The 10,157-nt window shown below is 37.7% G+C and overlaps 1 protein-coding gene across 1 annotated transcript in view; it reads right to left on the reverse strand.

Moving 5' to 3' along the window:
• LRIG2 (leucine rich repeats and immunoglobulin like domains 2) overlaps positions 1–10,157 on the reverse strand; it is an 80,263-nt gene that overhangs the window by 37,194 nt on the left and 32,912 nt on the right. Inside the window, exons 2-8 of the mRNA XM_007949087.2 lie at positions 6,769–6,834; positions 5,145–5,219; positions 4,861–4,995; positions 4,053–4,196; positions 3,782–3,925; positions 2,829–2,972; positions 2,476–2,619 (exon numbers count right to left, since the gene is read on the reverse strand). Coding sequence (XP_007947278.1) covers positions 2,476–2,619; positions 2,829–2,972; positions 3,782–3,925; positions 4,053–4,196; positions 4,861–4,995; positions 5,145–5,219; positions 6,769–6,834 — 852 coding nt within the window. The remainder of the gene's footprint in view (positions 1–2,475; positions 2,620–2,828; positions 2,973–3,781; positions 3,926–4,052; positions 4,197–4,860; positions 4,996–5,144; positions 5,220–6,768; positions 6,835–10,157) is intronic.

The following is a 10,157-nucleotide window of genomic DNA, read 5'->3' on the forward strand; positions in this document are numbered from 1 at the left end:
GATCCTGGATAGAGAGGGAGAACAATGTGGAACAAAACTCAAAATCATTTGGGGGAAAAAAAAGGGAGACCAGGTTTGCTGTCTGATAGAGCTTGGTGGAACCACTGAGACTATGGTCCCTAGCTGCCCTTCAAGTCTGGAATTGAACCCACACGTGTGCCTTCCAGGCAAATGAAAGACAGGCATAAGAGTTGAACATGTACCTGAGGTAGATACACTCCTTGGAGAGAATAATCATGGGAGAAAGAAGGGCTGTTTATACACAGGGAGACAGTACAGGGGGCAGGAGTGCATGAAGGGATGGACACAGGGAAGAGGTAACTATTAGGAGGAAGTGGGAGGGGAGCTGTTGCATTGGGATAAATTGTAGTCAACGTCATGAGACAGCGTGTGTGGAACTGCTGTATGGAAAGTGAATTTTGCTATGTAAACTTTCACCCAAATCACAATAAAAAATAAATTTAAAAAAAAAACTCTATGAAGCACAGTTCTACTCTGACATATATGTGGTTGCCATGAATTGGCATCATGGCAGTACCATGGGCTGAAATAAATACAATTCATTTATGGAGACAGAGATAAATAAGATTCTCTAGCTCCAAGGCACAAGACAGAAGAGCCACAAACTACTAAGCATACATAAATTTGCAGATTGGTTATTTAATTTCCTTTATTACTTAAAAAAGATTCACAGGAAAAAAAAGACTACACCCATGAATCGGAGCTCTGGTGGCACAGTGCCTAAGTCATGTGACTGCTTACCAGAAGGCTGCCGGTTCAAACCCACTAGCCACTCCTCGGAAGAAGAGTGGGTAATCTACTTCCATAGAAGTATCACTTCAGAAACCCAAGGAGGGTCACTATGAGTCAGAATCGACTCAACAGCAGTGAGTTTTTTTTTACACCCATGAATATATATAGGTTTGACAGAGATTATTTCTAAATATATGTTGACATATGCTGCAAATATATCCATGAATACAGTAGTGCATACAGGGGCCTAAGTTATGAAAACTTCTTAGGCATAACCAAATACCTTGAAAGAATGAGTCATACTAGATCTGAGGGATTATGACCATTGTCTTGGGGGGTATCAAGGGCAATTGCCACAAGATAGTCTTCATGGAAAATGTTCCACGTCTGACCTGGTTTGCTGGTCTGGTAGAGCCTGGTGGAACCCCTAAGACTATGGCCCCTAGCTGCCCTTCAGGTCTGGAACTGAACACACACCTGTGGCTTCTACCCAAACAAAAGACAGGCATATGAGTTGAGCATTTACCTGAGGTAGATACACTCCTTAGAGAGAACAATCACGGGAGAAAGAAGGGCTGTGTATGCACAGGGAGACAACTCAGAGGGCAGAAGTGCATGGAGGGACAGACACAGGGAAGAGGTAACTATCCATAATAAGTGGGAGGGGAGCTGTTGCATTGGGGTAAATTGTAGTCAATCATGAGACAAAGTGTTTGTGAACTGCTGTACGGAAAGTGAATTTGCTCTGTAAACTTTCACCCAAATCACAACTTAAAAAAAAAAGAAAATGTTCCATGTCCTATTTTGGTGAGTAGCAACTGGGGTTTTAACAGCTTGTAAGTGGCCAACTATTGGTCTCTCCCCATCCAGAGTAAAGAAAAATTAAACGAAACCAAATTCATTGCCATCGAGTCGTTTCCCAGAGTAACCTTTCCTTGGGTTTCCAAGATGGTATCTCTATAGAAGTAGATTGCCCAGTCTTCCTTCTGAGGAGTGGCTGGTGGGTTTGCACCACCAGCCTTCTGGTTAGCAGTCAAATGCCTTAGGCACTACGCCACCAGAGAATGAGAAAAATCAACGACACATGGAAATAATTAGTTCAAAGGACTAATGATCATGCAAAGCTCAGCCTCCAGAACCCTGAGACCAAAAGAACTAGATAGTGCCCAGGTACCACTACTGACCACTCTGAAAGGGATCATACTATAGAAGTTCCTGGATAGAATGAGAGAAAAATGTGGAACAAAACTCAAAATCATAAAAAAGACCAGGCTCTCTAGTTGGACAGAGACTTGTAGAATCCTAGAGGTGATAGCCCTTAGACACCCTTCGAGCCTAGAACTGAACTTCACCCCTGTGGCTCAACTTTTAGCCAAATGACAGACTGGTCTACAAAGTGAACAATAATATCGGGGGGTATGCATTCTTAGAACAATCAACTATTCTCAATCAGAAGGGCAGCATTTGCCCAGGGATAAAGTTCAGAAGGCAGGAAGCGACAGTAAAGAAAGATGAAGGGAAACAGGAAACAAAGGGAGGAAGTAAGATGAGTGCTATTACACTGTGAGGACTGCAATCAATGGCATGAAACAAAATGTGTATGAATTATTGAATGGAAAACTGATTTGCTCTATAAACCTTTACTCAAATCACAATAAAAAGATTTAAAAAAAAAGAGAGAGAGAGAGATAAAGAAAAGGATGAGAAGGTGAATGTACTTACAGTGTCTGAAGATTGGAAAGAAATCTAAATACACCATCAGCAACATGAGTGACTCTGTTGTCACCTAAATTCAGTCTCTCTAGTAAGCTCAGACCCACAAAGGCAGATTCATCCAGGCGAGTCAACTGGTTATAGGACAAATCACTGAAAATAAGAAACATGGAAGCTAAGGAATTCATTGCATTTTGGTTCAACTTTCAAATTCTTATTCTATCTACATGGTAAATTTAGAGCTTTCAACAAACTTCTAGTAAATAGGGACAGCACTTAACTTTCATTACTGGCCATGGGAATGATTTATTCCAACGTGCTCTAGTCCCACAGTCTCCATGAAAATGCTATCCAACACTTACAGTTCAGATAGTCTCTGGCAGAACTCCCATGCATCAGGGCTGATTCTTTCAATAGCATTCTGGCTCACATAGAGCTGTTGTAACATTCGCAAGCCATACAGCCACCCCTTGTTCACTTCTGTAAGGTTATTGTGTTCTAACTCTCTGCAAAATTAAAGATTGGAGAAAATGTTTCAAAATAAGGTATTTCAATGAGAAGAACAGTGTTAATATTCCACTGAGTCTTGCTTAGAGAGGTATATAGCTTTGTTCAACCTAAGAGAGCTAACAGATTGTATTCAGTAAGTATTTAAACCTTACTTTAGTGCTAGAAGATAATAATAAGACTGTCTAAAATATCAGGTCTACAAAACCAACTGTACCAAAAGATACAGTACAACTGTTCTGGATAAACTCCGATCATTTTCATCAGCCATAACATTAAGGGAATGCACACTTTTTAGATGAGTTGCTTATAAAAATGACAAAAATACTACTTTGCTAACCTTTTAAAGATCAAATTATTTTCTGTTTCAAATTTTTGGTTGAAACCATGTGTTTTCAGTAATGGAAGGCAATTTGAATGAAATGGAAAAAAGCACTTTTTTTTTTTAGGTAATAATGGATTTTGATACAGTCAGTGGAACAAAGGGAGTCTCTGGCGCTGGAGGTGGTGGGATGAGGCTCAATTCTTCAGATTCACGTAATTATACAGGCTCCCACCAGGTGGCAGCATGTACCAAAAGTGAGATACCAGCTTCCCACTCAATTCTAAGCAGAAAGTGTAGGTGGGCATTATATGTCCCATGGGTCACAAAAGGGCCAATATAGATTAAAAGGCTTTTTGTATTTCACATCAGAAAATGAAGAATGAAATTATGTATCTTTGTATAATTAAAGCAACTATCCTAATTGTTTGGCACTGGAAAATATCAGACTCCTTTCCATTCCCAACTCTAGTTTCTAGTACTTACAGTTCTTCCATGTTATCCAAGCCAAAAAAAGCTCCATCCTTAAGTTTGCTAATTCCATTCCTCTGCATTTTCAAAGATCTTAGGGAGTCAAGCCCTTGGAATGTTAGACCTTCCACAATTTTAATTCTGTTTCTTTTAAGTTCCCTTTAACAAAAATAGTTTCACAGTGAAAAAAAAAATTGGTTTGCTTATTTTATCAAACAATAATTAAAAAGAAAAAGACACTGTAAGAAAATCTATCTTCTAATAATTTTTCTATTTAGTTACTCACAAGAATTGGAGGTGAGGCAGCTTGAAGCTCTTGGGTGGAATCATGCTAATTCTGTTGCGGTTTAACTTCACCACTAACAAAGAACTTGATAAATTATCAAAGCACCCAGCTTCCAATGTGGTTATCCTATTATTGCTCAAATTCCTGAAAATGAGCAAGATAATAACAATAAAAAAAAAGATTTAACAAAAAAATCCTACCACTGGGAAACTGTCCAAAGTCCATGACTAAGTCCCAGCTCCACCAATCACCAACTACATACAACTTTACAAATTATATAACCACTATCTTACCTACAAAGTAAAGATAATGTCTACTATATGTTTATACAAATAACACGTTATATGGGTGGTAAATTTTTTTTTTCCTGCAAACTGCACAAACCCTTCATGCATTAGTTTCCTATGTATGCTATATGAATGTGCATCTTATTTACATGGTTGAGTTATAAGTGGGAAAAATGGTACTTCATTTGGGTCTTACGAATCAGTACGTGTGAATATACTTTGTAAACTGTAGAACAGTGGGCCACATGTTAATTATCATCATTAACAAACCGTTTACCTGTTCCAAATTTTTAGTACAAAATAACTCGGAATTAAAACTCAGTAACTACCCTGTATCTATCAATATTTTATGAAAATAATGCACTCTTTGAATTAAAAAAAAAAAAAATACTGACTCTAGGCTTGGTTCAGATATGCAAATTAAAATCACAAAAACTATATACATTTCTGGGAAAACAGATCTTAGTGAACAATAACCATGCATTTTTAAATAAATGTAGTTTAAACTCAATTTTACTTACAGGTATTTAAGCTGCATGCGAGGAAATGAAGATGTCTTAATTTCTGATATTATATTTGAGCTGAGATCTAAGCTCTCAAGAGCAGGGTAAAACTGAAGCATGTCTGCATTTATCTCTGGGATTGTATTATGTACTCTACAAAATAAATATTATATTGAAAGTATTGCCAGCAATCCACCCCAGGCCCAAAAGACGTTAAATAATTCGGATCAACAATATAAGTACTTTTAAAAAATTTATACTAGTCATAATTTAAGTAAAAGATCAACATCTTATTTACTTACAATGAGAGTAGAGTAATATTAGAGGTTGGTTCTCCAAAATATGGAATTTCTGTCAACTCATTGTAATTCATTCTCCTAGGCAGGGGGAAAAATAGATTTAAAAGTTAAGTGAGGAATATGTTTATCTCCTGAGTTCTGGTTTCTGGAGAATACCTATTTAGGACAGGCGCCAAATTTGAAAACGCCGATGACTCAGAATGAGTTAGACAAAGATAAAAATGCATTCTACTGAGAAATTAGAGATTTTAACAAACAGGAACCATTTTGCACATTAAATAGTTTTCATCCTAGCAAGGTCCTTTAAATAGTTGTGTTTACAACTAACTTGTATTCTTCTTAAACATATATGGAATTAAAAACCCATCCAGAGATGGAACCTATGGCTAATTTTATAGGTGACATGATAGACATGTTACCATCTGATCCTAGCAGCACTTTGAACAGATTATCTCAAATGTGCTGATAGAAATCTAATATAATCATAGCTTATTAACCTGGTATTCAATCAAGGAACCTTCAAAAGTAAAAGGCCTCCAAGAAATCAATCAAAGTTACAAAGTCCATGCAATAAAGCTATAAACTTCCCACTGAAGCATTCTCAGGCCTTTCCTTAGTACCTATTCTTTCAGCTAATAAATTACCATTTGTTTCTTCAGTCTACAGCAGATTAGAAGCAGTCAATCTGGGTCGGGGAGGGAAGGCATGAGAGTACCCCGTCAGCAATGAATTAAAAAGAAAAATAATCTACGTGTTCTGGTGGTGTTTTGCATAGAAGGAAACAGTGCTATATACCTCAATTTGTGTCCTGGGAACATCACAATGCAGTAACTGGTATTAATTATATTTTAGCCAATTCCCTCCAAAAATACATAATAATATATAATATATATGTATTATGTATATATAAATATATAATAACCTCAGTATTAAAGGAAGGAGCTCTGGTGGTAGAGTGGTTCAGGTATTTGGCTGCTAACCAAAAGGTCAGTGGTTCAAACTCACCAGCTGCTCTGCTGAAGAAAGATGAGGCAGTCTGCTTCTATTAAGATTTACTCAGCTTTGGAAACCCAACCAGATCACTATGAGTCAAAACTGACTTGGCAGCAGTGAGTTTGGTTTTTGGTTTTGGAGTATTAAATGACAAACTTCAGTTAACTAGGAAAACTGAATTACATTAACTACCACATTCCCAAATGATACCAAAAACACTACACTGTATTTCATACTTTAGATATGATGCTTCCATCTCAGGTAACATGTCAAGACACAAAAAAAGTTTACACAACAGTGAGTTTCATTGGTTGAAATTCTGGTGAAAAATAAAACGTATCTGAAGGAAGAAATCCTACTTTTGATCCCAAGAAAGTACAGTAATAATCCTATACAACTTGAAACTTGAAACCACCAACCCAGTGGCACAATGCCCACAGAGTTTGTGATAATAACAAGCAAAAGACAACTGCTTAGGTTTTTAAACAACTTCTTTAGAGTTATATTACTTTCCTTCAATTTCTTGACAGCATTTCTAAACATGCTAAAATTTTAAATTCATTAAATCATCTCAACAATATAACATAGCTTTATTTTTTATAACACAGCTTTAAATTCAATAAAAGTAACTTACACTTCCTGCAATGTTTGCAATTCCAAGCTGATGTTCCAGTTAGACAACCGATTATGACTCAAATCCCTAAGGAAGGATAAAATATCATTCTTAGTTTGGTGTTGAAACATAGATTCAAAGAAAAAAAAACTAGAAAGAAAATAGGCATATTAAAGCCCAATCAAATGCAAATTTGAGTAATATAGACCTTATAAAGGAGAAATGTTTATAAAGAAAGAATAAAAACTTTCCTAAGTTCCAAATAGCTATTCCACTTTTTCATTGTTATTATTTTTATTTAATAGGGAATATATTCACATGGTTCAACAATCAAAGCATACAAAAGGATATATACAGCAAACAGTCTCCCATCCCCACCCAATTCCCTTGGCCAACAACAAATGAAAATGTTTAATTTCTTGTATAGCCTTCCAGTCATTTTATGCATACACCCAGCCCAATTTTATACTAATGGTAGAATAATTTACACAGAATTGCCCCTTACTTTTTTCACTTAACAAATACATCTTACAGATCATTCCAGAAAGGTATAAGCTTTTTCATTCCTTTTAGTGACTGTGTAACACCATACTATACTTCAGCTGTAGATAAATCTGAAGGAAGACTTTACAAGTCAAGATGGTGAGCTTCTATATTAGACAGTTGGTGGTGACCACATCCTTGATAGGGATGTGGTCTTCCTAAAAAAGACAATCTAGTTTCAGGGAAGGGAAATTCACCTCACCCCAAATTACATTAATGATGATGATGATGGTGGTATCTAACATTTCTTAAGTGCCAGGGCCTCTTCTATGCACTTTACACATATTAACTGGCTATATCCACACAACAACCTTACCAGGCAAATATTTTTACAATCTTCATTTTCCTAATAAGGAAACAGGAACAGAGATTAACAATTTGTCAATCCAAGGTCACTCATCTAATAAGTAGTGGAGCCATAAAAAGTACACTTCAAATTCACCTCACTTCTAGCAAGTAGTTTATTAGACACAGTAGAGATTTCACTGAAATTACTCACAAATAAATATTTAAATAGCCTTTAAAAATTCGCCTTTATGCCTCCTGGCATCTTTATAAGACTGAGGTGGAATCCAGCCCACACAAGCCATCTGCACAAAAGATGTACTATATGATACAATATGGCTAGCAATAGGAACACACTAGAACTGTATTATAGATCACTTCATCTCACTGTGCCACTACAGGGACTTGACAGATGCATGCAGGTTTGAACATCTCTGTCACAGCAGAACAACTTGTTCTCACCTAGATTCATGACTGCCCATCTGTAAAACCTACCCACTTTCACTTAAAAGCCTTAATTTACACCATAGCATAACTAAGGCAATCCATCACTTTCCCCACAACAATTCTAAAGCCTTTATTCTAAGATGTCTGGCATCAGGTATCATTAGCTCAAAGATATTCATGAATGGAAGAATATGTTATAAAATATAAGAAATAAAAATAAGAATTTTCCTCACATAAAAATCTTATATTCAGATACTTTTATCCAACTTACACTTGATACTAAACTAACTAAGCACTACCGTGGAGTAGGATCTGACTCATACTGACCCCTCCTTGGGCTTCTGAGGCTGCAGCACTACGGAGGGAGATTGCCCAGTCTGCCTTCCAAGGAGTGGGTGGTGGGTATGAACCACCAGCCTCTTGGTTAACAGTCAAATGCCGTAGGCACTACACTATCAGATAGAAATTCATACAAGTGAAAAGATAGTTCTATTTTGTAGAATGTCAGTTGAAGTAAAAATTAAACTATTCTGAGTTAGATATTCTTCCCCAAGGTGGCTGGTCTAGCAAGCAGAGAGCAAGTATCAATGCAGCAGGCTAGCACAGTATAATTTAAATCTATGTCTCATTCTTGCTGAAATTTAACTTTTTCCCTGTGGTGAAGAGAATTACTTAATATAACTCTCCTAGCCATGGTCTTTGTGACCCCTACCAGACGACTGGGTGCAACTATATGAATATGAGGTGCTGAGCCCACCAACAGTATTGGATAGCTTGCTGACAATGTAAATAAGGCACATGGCACCCTTGTGGGGGTGCAAATAAGGTGTATGAAATCCTAATGTGGAGACTGGTCAGTTTTGCCATCTCACTAGGCTTAAAATGAGCCATCCCAGAAGCTAAAAGGGGGGATCTCACTACCATCAAGACAGAGAAGAGCTAAGAGTAGAATGTGTCCTTGCACCTGAGATCCCTGCCCTCAGGAGACAGCAGAGAGATGGCAGAAGCAGCAGCAGCAGCAGCAGAACTGAGACCTGGATGAGACAAAGCAGAGAGCTTGCTGGTACTGGCAAAGTGGGGTGCACGTAGGTTCATCAACAAGCAGAGCTAGAAGGGCTCTTTTAACACTTGCCCAAGCAGGGTAGAGGCCAGGGGCCAAAGAAATACGTGTTTATGGGCATGGCAGAGAGGAGGCTGTACTGATCAAAAAATGTATCCTGAGCATTTCTGAAACTGAATAAAGGTTACTTCTCTAATAAACCCTATAATCGTGAGGATCGTCTGTGAGTTTTATGTGGCTACTGCAACAAATTATCAAACCCAGCAGAGAAGTACTGATTGCTGTGGGAGGGACTGGGAGGGACGGGTGGTGTCAGAACAGGCAGAAAGGTTGGAGGATGGTGGCATGTCTGACTTTCCCGTTACGGAAATCTGCTGTAGACTGCTGCTGTTGATTTTTCTCTCTCCCCCTTGTGACATGACATTAGAGCAGGTCAGAGGATGTTGCCTCTGCATCCCTTTTGCATGCCCCCTTGCAGATTAAGGGCTTTCATTTTAATCATAACAGTGTTCAAAATGCCTTCCCAAATCCTAAATCTCCCTGACAGTGTAATTCTTGGCAGTACCTTAAAGATGACAGCATCTCATCCCCCTATGGATGTCAATGATGAAAAGATTATCACTTTGAAATAAAATCATGATTAAAGAAATTTAAAGCAATAAAATTAAACTCAACTTACACATGGTTACATTCAGTTATCAGTGAAATCTGCCCAATGTTTCTATCAGAGAAAAGTATAATTTCCTTTTAGGCATTCCTGTCTTCAGATATATGCTCTGAAACAATCTCATAGGTCAGATATAACACAATATTGAGGAGGCTCTCTGGACACTCCTGCAACAAATCTGCATTGAATGGGACTTAAAAAAACACCTATGGTGAATTGAAATACACTCCCAAAGTAGTACTATCATAGAAAGCAACAAGAATACATCAGTACAGCTGTTTAAGTAATCAAAATAGCAGATGTCTAACTAGAATTATGGGAGGAGCTCTGGTAGCATAGTGCCTAAGGCACTTGACTGCTAACCAGAAGGCTGGTGGTTCAAACCCATCAGCCACTCCTCGGAAGGAA

Source organism: Orycteropus afer, unplaced genomic scaffold, assembly GCF_000298275.1.
Source record: "Orycteropus afer afer isolate SDZICR_OR568_19922 unplaced genomic scaffold, OryAfe1.0 scaffold00010, whole genome shotgun sequence".
NCBI classification, from domain to species: domain Eukaryota; kingdom Metazoa; phylum Chordata; class Mammalia; order Tubulidentata; family Orycteropodidae; genus Orycteropus; species Orycteropus afer.